The 14,936-nt window shown below is 38.4% G+C and overlaps 7 protein-coding genes across 7 annotated transcripts; 4 read left to right on the top strand and 3 right to left on the bottom strand. All coding sequences in view use genetic code 12, as the record gives it.

Moving 5' to 3' along the window:
• Positions 1-415: 415 nt before the first annotated feature.
• On the top strand, positions 416-2,185 carry MAL31 (maltose permease; the record flags this gene model as incomplete). Its single annotated transcript, XM_051816868.1, has 1 exon — positions 416-2,185. The coding sequence occupies one exon, from the start codon at positions 416-418 to the stop codon at positions 2,183-2,185; it is 1,770 nt and encodes a 589-aa protein (XP_051669884.1).
• An 82-nt stretch (positions 2,186-2,267) lies between these two features.
• On the bottom strand, positions 2,268-3,194 carry CANMA_004576 (uncharacterized protein; the record flags this gene model as incomplete). The annotated part of the gene is made up of 1 exon (XM_051816867.1): positions 2,268-3,194. The coding sequence occupies one exon, from the start codon at positions 3,192-3,194 to the stop codon at positions 2,268-2,270; it is 927 nt and encodes a 308-aa protein (XP_051669883.1).
• Positions 3,195-4,959: 1,765 nt separating this feature from the next.
• On the top strand, positions 4,960-6,291 carry NRM1 (Nrm1p; the record flags this gene model as incomplete). Its single annotated transcript, XM_051816866.1, has 1 exon — positions 4,960-6,291. The coding sequence occupies one exon, from the start codon at positions 4,960-4,962 to the stop codon at positions 6,289-6,291; it is 1,332 nt and encodes a 443-aa protein (XP_051669882.1).
• A 233-nt stretch (positions 6,292-6,524) lies between these two features.
• On the bottom strand, positions 6,525-7,178 carry ERG2 (C-8 sterol isomerase; the record flags this gene model as incomplete). The annotated part of the gene is made up of 1 exon (XM_051816865.1): positions 6,525-7,178. One exon carries the CDS (start codon positions 7,176-7,178, stop codon positions 6,525-6,527), a length of 654 nt encoding a protein of 217 aa, XP_051669881.1.
• Positions 7,179-7,308: 130 nt separating this feature from the next.
• CANMA_004573 (N-acetylglucosaminyldiphosphodolichol N-acetylglucosaminyltransferase catalytic subunit) lies at positions 7,309-7,902 on the top strand (the record flags this gene model as incomplete). Its single annotated transcript, XM_051816864.1, has 1 exon — positions 7,309-7,902. The coding sequence occupies one exon, from the start codon at positions 7,309-7,311 to the stop codon at positions 7,900-7,902; it is 594 nt and encodes a 197-aa protein (XP_051669880.1).
• Positions 7,903-8,280: 378 nt separating this feature from the next.
• CANMA_004572 (aldo/keto reductase) lies at positions 8,281-9,195 on the bottom strand (the record flags this gene model as incomplete). Its single annotated transcript, XM_051816862.1, has 1 exon — positions 8,281-9,195. The coding sequence occupies one exon, from the start codon at positions 9,193-9,195 to the stop codon at positions 8,281-8,283; it is 915 nt and encodes a 304-aa protein (XP_051669879.1).
• Positions 9,196-10,260: 1,065 nt separating this feature from the next.
• Positions 10,261-13,707, top strand: CANMA_004571 (SNG1 family protein; the record flags this gene model as incomplete). Its single annotated transcript, XM_051816861.1, has 3 exons — positions 10,261-11,330; positions 11,384-12,914; positions 13,480-13,707. 3 exons carry the CDS (start codon positions 10,261-10,263, stop codon positions 13,705-13,707), a joined length of 2,829 nt encoding a protein of 942 aa, XP_051669878.1.
• Between the last annotated feature and the right edge of the window lie 1,229 nt (positions 13,708-14,936).

The raw sequence follows: 14,936 nt of genomic DNA, 5'->3' as shown, positions 1-14,936 counted from the left end.
AAGTTTAACCCTTTCTGCATGGAGGTCACAAATAGGTAAACCAAAATTGAATGAAATCGATCAATCATTTTCTTCTGGATGATCAAGAACAGGACAATCTTTTACCCTTTGATGCATTCTTCCAGATTTTCACAGTTCAAGAAAAAAAATTAGAGTATACGGCTTCCTTTCCGCCTTACTTGTGTACTGCTTTTCTTATACCTTTTTGGGCAGCAATTTTGAGAAGAGGAGGGAGAATCAACCTTACTTTAGGCTTCATGCATTTTTAGTGAGGAAACGTTATTCTTAATTATGGGAGGTGGCTCTTGTTTTTCACTTTTGCTGCAAAATATAAAATAAAATGTATGTATAAATACACCACACAATCTCCCAGGTGAAACGGCTAGGCTTATAATTAATAACGATAACAACAAAGATGATTGGCTCTGACGATGCTATATACGAGATCAAGGGTGACGACAAGGTGATTCGTGCTGCTCTGGTCTCAAGTGAACTTGACGAAAAGTCAACCGTTGCTGCCCTTTCCACCAATGCTGCTGATGTTGATGACTACATTTCTAAATTCTTGGAGATGTCAGAAGATGCGCGTGCTGATGATCAAAGAGAAAAGCAAATGTCCTTGAAAGAAGGGATCAAGACTTTTCCTAAAGCTATTGCTTGGTCGTTGATTTTGTCGACGGCGTTGATTATGGAGGGTTACGACACCAATTTGTTGACTAGTTTCTATGCATACCCTGGTTTTAGAAAAAAGTTTGGTGATTATTATTCTGGTATCAATGACTACCAAATTCCCGCAAGGTGGCAAACTGGTTTGTCTATGGGTTACCAGTGTGGTCAGTTGATTGGGTTATGGTGGGCTGGGGTGTTTGCCGACAAGATTGGTTATAGAAAAACATTGATGCCTGCATTGGCTGTTTCTGTTGGTTTAATCTTCATCCAGTTCTTTGCTCCCAATCGTGAAGTCTTGCTTTTGTCTTATATCTTGTTGGGTATCAATTGGGGTTCCTATCAAACAATTACAGTAACATATGCTTCGGAAATTGCCCCTGCTAGTTTGCGAGTGTATTTGACCACGTATGTCAATGTGTGTTGGGTGTTTGGTCAGTTGATATCTGCTGGTGTCATTAAGGGCATCTCAAACATGAGCGACCCTCATGCTTATCGTATCGCTTATGCTATTCAATGGGTTTGGCCAATCCCCATCTTGATCGGTGTATACTTGGCTCCGGAGTCACCCTACTTTCTTGTGAAAAAAAGAAGACTTCAAGAAGCCAAACACTCGTTGATGCGGTTGTTGACGACTAATTCATACTTACCCGAAAAGGGTGTAGTAGTCGAGAGAATGGTAACCAAAATCCAATTGATTGTTAGAGAAGAGGATGCTACTAATGAAGGTGCAACTTTCAAGGAATGCTTCACAGGTAAGAACTTGAGAAGAACAAGGATTTCTGCCATCACCTGGCTTTTCCAAAACATTACCGGTTCGGCATTGATGGGTTACTCAACCTACTTTTACGAGCAAGCGGGTTTGGATCTTTCCAACGCTTTCACATTTTCAATCATCCAATATTGTTTGGATATTATTGGTACATTTGGCTCTTGGTTCTTGTCGCAAAAGTTGGGTAGGTTCCCCATATTTTTTGGTGGATTATGCACTCAAGCAGTTATTCTTTTGGTTACTGGTGGTTTGGGCTTGTCTTCATCAACTGGTGCTAGTTGGGGTATTGGATCAATGTTGTTGGTTTACACCTTTGTTTATGATTTGACGGTTGGACCAATGTGTTATTGTATTGTGCCAGAGATGCCATCGGCCAAATTGAGACAAAAGACGGTGATGTTGTCAAGATTCCTTTACAATGTTTCGGGTATCGTTGTTGGTATCCTCTCGAGCTACATGTTGAACCCAACTGAATGGAATTGGAAAGCCAAGACGGGATTCTTTTGGGCTGGTTTTGCCATTGTTGCTTCGATATGGACTTGGTTTGAGTTACCAGAAACTAAGAATAGGACATTCGCTGAATTGGATAAATTGTTTGAGCAAGGTGTACCGGCAAGGAAGTTTAAACATACTGTTCCAAAGACATTTGACGCTGGTGAAATGATGGAGAAATTGGGTAACGACGGGATCAAAAATATTATCAACGAGAGAGAGCATATTGAATATGCTGATGATGAATCGAGGTAAAATATCTACTTTTTCTACGTATCTAGGATTCAATTCTTTCAACAAATTTATATTGCAAATACAAAACTTCATTCAATTCTGTTTACAAAGCATCCATCGTGTAGTCATATTCAATACCAGGTGTTACACTGGCGATAAATTTGAGAAAAACTACCAAATATTGGTCAACTCTAATTCCTTCCGCCTCGGGCTCAATATTTTCAATCGACAAATTCTGTAAGTCTTCTTCCACTGCCTTGTCGCTTTTTCTCTTCAGCTGATGGCTCATAAGCACCTTCATTACCGAGGAATGTTTGCAAGGATGAATTGATATCGATGTAGTGTTGGAAGCTACTGGAAGATTCTCAATGGTGACAGTTTTATCTTTGTAATCGGAATTTATATCTTCGTACATTTGTTTCGGTAACAAGGGGATCCCGTTAGAGTCATACCCAACAAGGTACACTTTGGGAACACGATACGATGTCGAGTAAGTGATGTATAAGTCATATTTCCTAAGCTTATTGTTCGAGTCATACACTATGTCCAAATTGTCGAAATCATGATCGGACTCGTCGGCTTCCTCAGCATCATTATCTATCAAGTCGTCAATATCACCGATCTCTTCCTTAGACTGAGGACACTTTTCATTCGCTTTTCCGGTATTCTTGTTTGATCTGATCCAGCCGTACTCTTCATCCTCCTCCTCGTTCTTGTCCTTGCCATCTTCATCATTGTCACCACCTATAACTACTTCTTCATCTTCGTCCTCTAGCTCTCCTTCAAAATTTGATGCCCTTACATGACTAGGTACATGTTTTGTCACCAAAACTTGCTTTTCAGGAGGTAAAAACAGTTTCTGAAGATTCTTGGGACATGTGGCCCACTGCCATGTGGGGAACTTGTAAACGAGATAGTCACCTGCTTGAACAAACTCCTCAGGACTGATTTCTCCAGTAGTAAGAAAATTAGAATTGTGATTTATCGGAGTAAGGTATTCTCGAAGTGATGATAATTTAGATCTAAGCATATTGGTGATGTGTGGTGTTCGTGGACGAGGAAGAAGGAGTTTGCTCCCTGCATTGGTCATTTATGTTTCCCTTGGTTCTCTCTTCTCTTATCTCTTAAATTTTGGCACGTTTTGTGTCACACACACACACACACACAGTGTGTCGCTAAGTGTGGCTTCAAAAAATCAGGGAAGTTGTGTCATTAGGCACTCTCTACTAACTAAGGAAATAAACTCGATGAAAGGGCAACTGTACGTTCATTCATTTAAGCTAGTTCGTGTTGTAAATCACTTGTGGCCATACTGGTATAAAAAATTTTGTAGCTTTTTCAAGGAAAAAATAAAGAAAGTCCCAAGCTATCTTACAATGTTAGTTTAAACAAAATTTAGTCTTGTTACACCTAATACAATAGACATTCAGAGATTGAGATTAATACGGCTTGTTAGTTTGGTGTTTAACACGCAAACCAGGATCACAACTCCATCATCGATGTCAACCACAAACGGCAAAAGTAAACAAAGATGGTGGAGAATAGAGGGAAGCGATTTGTGCACTGCCTGTCTTGGTGAAACCCACCTTATTGATAACTTTATGAAGCTGTGCAGAAGAAGCCGTATTTGGAGCACACTTCGTATGAATATATTGTTTATGTTGCAAGTGATGCCTCTTGTCTTGTCTCAATTACTTGAAAATGTAAACAATGGCAAATGACACTAAAATGTTAAAAAAAAGCGCAGATGTCAAGACACGTAAAATAGAAATTGTAAATCGTCGTTGCTCTTTACAGCTAATTTAAGAACACCCACACAGTCATCCTCTCTTCATGAACTTTGAAGTTCGATCTGTTTCCCCTTATGATATACAAAGTTGGTTTAGTAGCCTATCTCCTATATCTTCGTTTGTAGTCGTGCATGAACACGAAACAATTTTTGTATCACGAAATTTCTACTCTTAACGCGTTTCTTTTTTCTTCTTCTTCTTATTTTGTTTTTCTGCATTTGTTGAGCTATAACAACTCTGCAGTCTCTATTTCTATTCGTGCGGAATGCGAGGGTCACAAGAGGAATCGGAGGAGAGAGATCTTTGTTTTTACGCACCTGTTTAGGTAACTTTTCAAAGCTATAGATTATACCTTCACATATACGAGTAAGTAATACAAGAATTGTAAACGAGAATGTCGTCTATTCATTGGTAGTGTAAACAAACACACGACAAACGTTTTGCAGCTACTTGAGCTCTCTTTTAAACCCTCCGACTAAAGCATCCACTCTTGACTTTCCAATTTTGATTTGTTTGTCAATTGACTGCATCAAGTCAAAAGGGGATGAACGGTAAACTTAAAAGGGAAACAGGAAGGGTAATACATACAAGTATAACATCTTTTGTATACAATTGTTGTTTTTATTTTTTAGGTTTGTTTGTTTTGATAGATTCCCAATTTAGTAAGCCGACAAAAAAGAAAAACATTAACAGAGACAAACACAAAACACCAAAACTTGTGCGAGTAAACCCTAGAAATACACCAAACCTAATTTAATGTATACAATTTTCCAGCCTCTTGGTTAAAAGAAGTGACAACTGACCTTTTTTCTTTACGTTTCCAACACCATATCCATCAGGTTATCAACAATTCGTTGCTAGTTTTCAGTGCAGACAAGCCTAGAAAGACTGCAGAACCAGTGGGTGACACGAAAAAAATAGAAAACAAGACACGCTTTTGCAGGAACGTGAAAAAGAGAGAGACACGCTCACAATACAACACAACACAACACGAAACGAAAACAAATGGGAATGCCAATGGTATCCAACAGAGTTGCATTATCGACAATTGGGGATGGTCAATTGAACTCGAACCAATCATTAAGTTGTTCAACACCACTAGCTAATAAACAACGGACCAAGCTTCGCCAAAACACTGACGAGTTCAAGTCAATGCTTTCCCTTACACCAAGTAAACATAAAAGGAGATTACCCGATATGGTGACCAAGTCATTCTCAATTGAAAAATCAGGCACCTACTATAATAGCAAGAGATCGCCAGCGATTAAGTCAACGAGCTTTGCTGAATTCAATACTGATACTTCACCTACTTTGCATTTAAAATCTTCAGCTTCAGCATTCAAGAACGACAAGGCAGGCTTAGCTGCTACGAAGTTGAAGTTGAGATTACAATTTGCTCTTTATAAAGTGCAACAAAACAAGTCGAACTCAGCAGACACCACCACGATACAAAGGGGTAGTAGTGCCAAGGTAGACGAATTAAACTTTTTGAACCCAATTTTGAGCCCTTCAGCCTCAAAAAAGGGCACACCTACTGCATCGCCAAACTATGATGCATACGCTAAGGCCATGTCATCGTTGCTCACACCACCGGAACCCAAAACATACTACACAAAGTCCATAAATGTCAATTTACAAACCAAAACTAAAGCTTCTTCGTCCACGACCACGTCTTTATCAACTGTTGCTCAAAACAAGGCAAAGAAGAGAGACCAAAAGTTAAAATTATTTCAAATCAAGAAAAGCAGCATCCATTACGCTGGAAACCAAAAGAAATTGCCGTTAATCCGCCAAAAACAAGACGTGAAAACAAAATCCACACCCAGTTTTAACTTATTTTGTCCATCCATTAGCATATATGGCTCAATGAACTCGTCATTCAATACCCCTCCATCTACCTCATTACCAGCAATAACCCTCAATCACAAATCTGAAACTCAATTACCACCAATCAACAAAATTTTGAAAACACCAATTAAGCGCGCTAACCTCTCTAGGTCATTGAGGTTTCAGCAATCATTCAACAATGCTGCGCCCGATGTAGTTGCTGCTTCAAGAATGCCTACCACGGTAGATGATACCATAGATGAAGATAACGACATGACAATGTTGCAAAACACCACTATGCATAATAGCACAATTGATCAACACGAGTCAAACTCAACCATGATTACAAAGGACATTGATGAAACCAAGATTGAAGACGAAGAAGAAGAAGAAGAGGGGGAGGAAAAGAAGGCAGTTTTAACTTCTTCGCCATTTCATAACAACCTAGGCACTCCAAACAGTTTCAGTGTGGCCAAATCATTATTACAATTGGGCGGACACAGAATGTAAGAATAAAAACCAATCAAAAAGAACAACATTCACAATAGAGTCATGTTTAATTTAGTTCCTAACGTTGTATAAGCTACACTGTCGTCTATATTCTTTATTTAAAAAAGATACAATTTTTTAATACAAATTTTAAAGTTTATTCTCCAATTCTTTTTACCTTGTCATTTTCTCTCTGTCTATTTTGGTTTTGTTGCAAAACAAAATCAAAACAATCACCATGGTAGCGCCAAATCTCAAAATTTTCCATTCAACAAGTTTCTAATCATATCTCTGGCGGTATAGTACGAAGTCAAGTAGAACGTGTAAAAGTCCAACGTCGAACTTAAGGTATCTAAAAGTCCAAAGGGCAACATTGCCGGGATCCAACCTTGAGCCAACTCCAATGCGAATGAACCACCAGGCATTGCATATTGTTTGACATGACCTTTTGGCAAGTGATGCTGATCACCTGGCTTGTACACTTCCGGTTCCAAAGATCCTGGGTATGCCGCTCTTTGCTCACCCGATAAGATGGTAAAGTAATCATCGGCAAAATGGACTCCAGTATGGCCTTCTGTACCCACAGCGGTACCGAAAAAGATCAAGTACTCACTTATCGAAGCATGTAAGATTGTCATTTGGCCCATTGCTCCACCGGCATTATTATAGAACCACTCGTCAAAGTTCAAATCGTTAACTAGATCGGGGTACTCTTGCTTGATTTTAGGTGCCAAGTCTATCATGATAGCGGTGGCATTTCCATCAGGATGATCCTTTAATACATCCTGCACCAAATTTTGTAATACAACCTTGTCGAACCTGTAATTTGTTGGTAACCAAGTATGGAACAAGTAATTGAATGTGGTGTAAAGGACGATAGGAATCAACCCGTAGAATAGTAACTTCATCGTATATATATATAGCCTGATGGAAATGAAAGAAATGTGGTTAAAAAGGAAGAAGGAAAAAAAATAAACACTAGAAGACGTGAAAAAATCCTAAACGAGGATCGGGAACGAGATTGTGTTGGTGTGGAAAATGTCAACTGTGTTGGTCACCACTGGGGCTACAGTCACATTCAAGAAGCTAATCGAGACTGTTGTCAGTACTAAATTTATCAATTCCTTGATTGATTTGGGCATCTCAAAGCTATTTATTCAATATGGCAACGAAACTAAAGGGTCACAGCACATCAGTCGTCAATTCTTTGTCAATCAATTGGAAAAAAGCAGCATTGTAAAGGACTTTCATTTCACGTTGGAAAACAGGACTAAAGATGACACAACTGTTCTAGCTAACGACGTCATTGAAGTAACTGCATTCCCCTTTTCGTCACACATCCAAGATTATATCAAACAGGCCGACATTGTCATATCGCACGCAGGAACGGGTTCGATAATCGATACACTACGTTATCAAAAGAAGTTAATCGTGGTGGTTAACACGCAGCTAATGGATAACCATCAGGAAGAAATTGCCAATAAATTCGCCAAGATGAACTATTGCGCCAAGTGTAATTGTGATGATGATTTCAAGCCTGTTTTGGAAAAGGCTTTAACGCATGCATTTGAAAAGTTTCCCGAGAGCGATGGCACGATTTTGGAGACGATAGTTGCCGAGGAATTGGGTTAGGTAAGATGAACAATCAGGGAGAATATGCATTGTTTGTTACCGATCACAGCTCGTTCATAGGAAGGGATTCTGACCATTCTTCAATACTGAGCTATCGCTACATGGTATAGGGCTGCCCATTTCAAGCTATGCATAATAAGAGATGTTTCTTTGACATATTCCAAAATTTAGGAATTTGAATAGGCAGTTGAAGTCTTAGAGCAAAGAGGAATAATCGTAATCATCGGCAAACTTGGTTTCACTGTCCTTGAGTACAGAAAGCAATGTACAATTCAAAAGGGAATAATAGAGATTCCTCAAACACTCCCTACTGAAGGCTAGTCTAGTCACAGCTTATAAAGTATAGTAATTAATATACGTAAAAATCATATATGACACTTAATCATACTTTGAGTACTCCTTTGAAAACTGTCTAACAGTCTTTTCCTTACCAACCTTAGTTATCTCGTCTTCGTCTTCTTTTTCCAACTCGAAATCAAAAATTTCTAAAACGTCATTGATCCGCTCTTCTTTGGAAGTAGTGGTGATGGGCAAAACACCTTTTTGCAACACCCATCTCAACAAAATCTGACCCTCATTCTTGTTGTACTTATTAGACAACTTTGATAAAACTTTATCCAAAGGACCTGGTTTCCCTTTGGTAATTGGACCCAAAGGACCATATGCTTCAACCAAAATACCCTGCAGTTGGGAATACTCAACGATTCCTGGCGTTTGGTCTTGCAAATAAGCACTGAATTCAATTTGGTTAACCATGGGAATTGAATCGGTGTTTGCATCCAAAATCGATTTCAAATTCTCAATGGTAAAGTTGGAAACACCAATGTTACGGGCCAAACCTTCATTCTTGGCCTTTTCCAAGTATCTCCAGGCTTCGACCAAGTCAAATCCATGAGACTTTTCCGAAATGTATGGGAAGTGGATCAAGTATAAATCGACATAGTCCAATCCCAAGTCTTCCAAATCGGCTTTCAAGGCTTTGTATGGGTTCTCATGTTTAGAATGTTTGCCATCGTAAGTGTGATTACCGGAATTGTATTTGTCAGTGACAAACACATCCTTTCTGTTAATACCCAGGTTCTTGATAGCAATCCCAACCTCCTTGTTGGTGCCATAAACCTCAGCACCATCAATGTGTTTGAACCCACTCTTCAAAGCAAGCTCCAAGGTTCCAATCAATTGCTTGTCAAGTTCGTCATGTCCCCTTTTGAAGTATTTGGTTCCGGTACCAAACCCGATGGCTGGAATATTGTTTCCGTTGGATAATTTAAATTCTTTTCCAGCAAATGACATGTTCTTTTTTTGCTGCTTTGGTTGTTAGTATCTTTGTATTGGCTTGATGTTACACGGAGACATACTTCTGCTTCAGCCAACTATTAAAATTTCTAAAGTTGTTTTCTTGTAAAGTAAAGATTTTGCAATTGTGTGGCGATTGTATGGCAATTGAGTTGGCTTTTATACCTTAGTCTAGTGATATGGAGTGTAAATTGTGGGAAAAGTAGCAATGAAACCACCCGAAAAGTTTGCCGAGGGTTTTTTTATTTAAACTACTCCGTTTTCCCGAGCCACACAAAAATGACAGAGCTCATTCAATCTTTTCTTTCTTAAACGTTCCACTTCTATAAAGATTAGTTTTTTGTGTTTCTCTCAATTTTGTACTCCGAGGAAGGGGCTGTTAATTGCGAGGTAGAATAAATTGTTATCCGGTTTTGATGAACTTACGCTATGATACAGACTGTGAATACTTGGCAATACTTGCGTTCTGATCCACACAGTGCGATGGCAAAACTTCAATGTTGCACCTCTGGATTTCTTGTTTCTTGTATCGATCTCGAATTACCCCTTAACTTCAGGTGGCTTTGTTGGCCCCAGTTTTCTATGATAACCGTATAAGAGTAAAAAAATAACTACGCTATAATATGATGCACCCCATGACGTTCTAAATAGTCATAGAGTTTTCATTGCTACTTATCCTAAAAGGAACAAGGAATACACTAGATTGGGGTCGCGATCCGAGATCACGGATGAGATTCCGGAAGAGATACGAGATCACGGATGAGATCACGGAAGAGATACGAGATCACGGATGAGATCCCGGAAGAGATACGAGATCCCGGACGAGAACAAAGACTTCTATCATTTTTTGACGTCACAAACGGCCATTACTAATACACATTGCACACATTGCACACATTACACACATTACAGACAAAATAAGAAAAAAATAATAATATGTAATCAATCATAAATCTACTTCATTTCCATATCACCAGCTTAATTCACATATTAATATATATATTATATAGAATACCACTTACTCTTCCTCAATAACACTTGCTATTAATACAATTCCATTCAATGAGCGATAAAAGTGAAGATATTTCCAATAATTCGCTAGAAAGAGATAACGATACATATATGGATGAAAGACCAACAGATCAACGTCGCCAATTGATGAACATGGATGACGGTTCATCTGCTACTCCCAACTTTGATGAAAATGACCAAGAAGGTATAGAACGTGGCGAAAAGATCTCAAACCACAGAGAGGAACAGCCACAGTCAGAACTAGTTCACGACAAAAAGAATCAGCAACTGGCCACACCACCACCACCACAATACGTATCATTCTTTAGTCGGGAATACAAGTCACATAGAATGCAAATACACAAAAGATTTGTTTTAATTAATATGCTAATGGCCACATTGATTTTAACTGCCCTTTCAATATATTGGGGTTCATATTATGAAATTCTGGATAATTTAAAGGAATTGAAGATGTTGGTAGTTATCGGTGACGAAAACACCATTGAGGGAGTCCCACCAGTATTTGGAGACTCTATGGAGGAAATTTTACAGCGACCACAAGCAAAAGCAATTGGAAACTGGTATATATACAAAGAAAGCGAGTTTGAAACACACGCACAAGATAATAATAATACCATCAGAGGAGAAATTTTGAGACAAGTGCATCATCAATTGTACTGGTCAGCAATATATGTCAAGCCTAATGCTAGCTACAATTATTACCAAGCATTGGTGAATGGAGACACACGATATAATGTATCAGACAACACAATTACGGCTTACTATGAAACGGCTCGCGACTTTCTCGTTGTGCCGCTGTATGTGACACCCCAATTGGAAAAGACGGAGACTTTTTGGTTGGATCAACAATCTAGCATGATTTCACAACTTGTTGAAAACTCAACTATTGAATCAGCATCACAAAAACAAGTATTGGCCCAACCAGTGCAGTTTACCGTGGTGGATAGGCTCCCAGTGACAAATCATGTTTTGAATGCGCCAATGCAGTTGGGATTCATTTATTTGATTATTGTTTCGTTTTTCCAAGTCAGTTTTTTCAGCGAACCACATCAGAAAGTGGCAAAGACGCCAGTGAAAAGAATTCATTACTTGCTTTACCGGTACATTTCATCGATTCTATCATTTTTCTTCCTTTCATTAGTTTTTGGATTAGTTACATTGGCNTTGAAAACTCAACTATTGAATCAGCATCACAAAAACAAGTATTGGCCCAACCAGTGCAGTTTACCGTGGTGGATAGGCTCCCAGTGACAAATCATGTTTTGAATGCNCAATTGTACTGGTCAGCAATATATGTCAAGCCTAATGCTAGCTACAATTATTACCAAGCATTGGTTAATGGAAACTCAAAGTACAATGCATCTGACAACACAGTTGCTGCTTATTATGAAACCGGTCGTGATTTTCTTGCCATGCGACTGTATGTAACCCCCCAATTGCAAAAACTTGAATCATATTGGTTTAATGAGCAACCGAAACTACTTTCGCAGATAGCCGAGAATGTCACAATTGAATCGGCATCACAGAAACAGGTCTTTTCTCAACCAATCCATTTCACCAAGGTTGACAGAATACCATTCACTGATAATGTCTTGAGTGCACCTTTGCAAGTTGGTTTCATTTATATGATTATTGTCTCGTTTTTCCAATTTAACTTCTTTTCCGAACCCCATCAAAAAGTGGCAAAAACGCCGGTGAAAAGAATTCATTATGTGGCCTATCGTTATATATCATCCATTTTTTCATTTTTTTTCCTTTCATTGATCTTTGGATTAGTTACATTAGCTTTCCAGGTTAATTTCGATGCAACTTATGGGAAATCAGGGTTTTTGGTCTACTGGAGTATTTCCTTTTTAACTATGTGTGCTGTTGGATTAGCCACTGAAATAATGGCCATGTTGATTATACCAATTTATCCCCCTCTACTTGGATTTTGGTTAATATTTTGGGTTATTGTCAATATTGCCCCTACATATACGGTAATGGCGTTGACCAATAACTTTTTCCGTTATGGATACGCTATGCCGATACACAATAGTTATGAAGCCACCAAGACGGTNGCGCCAATGCAGTTGGGATTCATTTATTTGATTATTGTTTCGTTTTTCCAAGTCAGTTTTTTCAGTGAACCACATCAGAAAGTGGCAAAGACGCCAGTGAAAAGACCCCATTACTTGCTTTACCGGTACATTTCATCGATTCTATCATTTTTCTTCCTTTCATTAGTTTTTGGATTGACGTCCTTGGCTTTTCAAGTTAGTTTTACCACAACCTATGGGAAATCAGGATTTTTGGTTTATTGGAGTATAACATTCATTACAATGTGTGCAGTGGGGTTAGCCAATGAGATCATGGCCATGTTGATTATACCAATTTATCCCCCTCTACTAGGATTTTGGTTAATATTTTGGGTTATTGTCAATATTGCACCAACGTATAATGCCATTGCGCTTACCAATAATTTCTTCCGTTATGGATATGCTATTCCTATACACAATGGATACGAAGCTACAAAGACGGTATTTTTTGATGTTTATAAGGGACAATTGGGTCGTAATTTTGGTATATTGGTAGCATGGGTTGTAGTCTTGACTGTGGCATTTCCGTTTGTCTTGAGGCGCTTTGCACAGTCAATGGGTAAGAAGGCCGCTGCATTGGCTGCAAAAGCACAAGGGGAGAAAGGCGTAGATGGAGATGACAACGGAGAGGAAAAAGTGTAGTTGAAGGGAGTGACAAATGGGGCTAAGGAGTCGGTTTACTATAAATTTGTCTTGTATATAGTCCTATGTAGCTCAATTTCAAATAAGAGATAATTGTTAACCGTATTTTCTTAATCGTAGATTGTGTGAACAAGCAATTCATTGTCTGGTTGGTAATTATTACCTAAGACACAGATGGTTGAGCCTTTAGAAAGCAACTAGATTCAAATACAGGTACCTATAAAAGGGGTTGTCTTCAAAAGCGCATTAGCCGCATGCGGCAACAGTCAATAAACTGTTAAAGAAATTTTTTATTTTGCAGTTTATTGTTTTCTTTTTATTTTTGCTTCTCTCCATAAGCTCGGTCCGATTATACACCCTATAACGGTGAATTTTTACATTTAAAAATTAGCGGAGTCGAAATTAGGTACCGTCGCTACCATGCACATTAGAAAATTTTAAAATTCACAAAATAGGAAATTTGCCGAGGGAGAAAAAAAGACAACACCGAGCTTAACTCCTAAAATACGGATTTAAGAGTCGTTTAAAGTTGTATGTAGCAATTGTAAAATANGTGTTTTTCGACGTTTATAAGGGACAATTGGGTCGTAATTTTGGTATATTGGTAGCATGGGTTGTGGTATTGAGTGTCATTTTCCCCTTTGCAGTAATGCATTTCTCTAAAGCAATGGGTAAAAAGGCTATTGCTGCTGCAAAGGCACAACAAGAAGCAACCAAACGTACAGAAGAAGAACAGAACAGTAAAGGTGACGTTTAATGAACAATTCAGTTTATTTATTAGCAATAGAGAGAGCACGGTTTTTAGAATATTTTATAGACGTTAATAGTACAATTCATAAAGCACACAATTTATCTATTGTATTCTATTTTCCCAAAGTTACTCTAGCCTAACTTGCTGTTTTATTATTTATGGATACAAAATAAATAGGTTTCCAACAGGTATCAGGGTGGAGAAATTTATGGAAGTTGGAATTCACTTTGCTCTGCGGTTCTCCTATTTAGGACGTGGTGATAACTTTTTTGTTCTGTCTATAAATTCACACACATTTGGCAGGTTAAGAAATTTGATAATAAGTAAACCTCTACTGCTCCCAACGCAGCTACAGTCTCTACACACGGAGTCGTCNTATCCCCCACATAGGTCTAGATCCCATTAAATGAGTGTGTATATTTAGACTGAAGGGATATTAGACGGTCTACAGATTTGAACGTTATAGAGATTTATTCGGGCTCGGTCTTCGCCACTTCCTAATTGAGTAATACCCCTTTGCTTTTAACGAGAATTGGCATTTGACAGTGACATTTGTTTTTCCTATATGAAATCTACATCATCTCAATTTTAACAATAGAAAATTAGTATTAGACATTTTCGCAAAAGAAAGGTCAAGTGACACTAAAATGAAAAGAAACAAATGACGCGACATAAGAAAATGAAAGGGTTTTCCGTAACTTTGATTTACACACACTTTGGGACAGGTTGGTCAATACGGCTAATTTAAGGCTTAGATGTTATGTTGGGGACCAGTGTTGCGAAAACTGTTGCCAAGTGCCCAGAATAAAATGAAAGTTAATGCCCCAGGATGAGTGATCCCTGAATCTTGATATGTCAATGATCTCGTAACGGTATCAGCGATGAGTATCTAGTTGTAAAGTAAACTTACCTCCTCATGTCATTTGCACTACAACAGGACCTATGCTTGCCTAAAACTATCAAAGTTTCCAAACCTTATCTCTATATCTCTATATCGTCCAACGATTCATACTTTGGGGTACAAAAAGGAAAACTGACTTCGCCTCTTAATGAACGCATGATGTGGTCCCCTACTTTAGAACAACCACGAAATGGATTTTCCAGACAAACCAACCTGTATAGAGATTACTACAAACGAGCCTGCAGTAAGATACATTGCACCAATATCTTTCCCAGATCTGGCAGTTTTTGCAGTCGTTAACAGTTGTTCTAAAAATAAAAAAATAAACGGGAAA

This window comes from Candida margitis (assembly GCF_024628925.1).
Source record: "Candida margitis strain CBS 14175 chromosome Unknown scaffold21, whole genome shotgun sequence".
In the NCBI taxonomy this organism is placed as follows: domain Eukaryota; kingdom Fungi; phylum Ascomycota; class Pichiomycetes; order Serinales; family Debaryomycetaceae; genus Lodderomyces; species Lodderomyces margitis.
The sequence above is the reverse complement of the archived record's forward strand: the minus strand, read 5'-3'. Positions and strand labels throughout refer to the sequence as shown.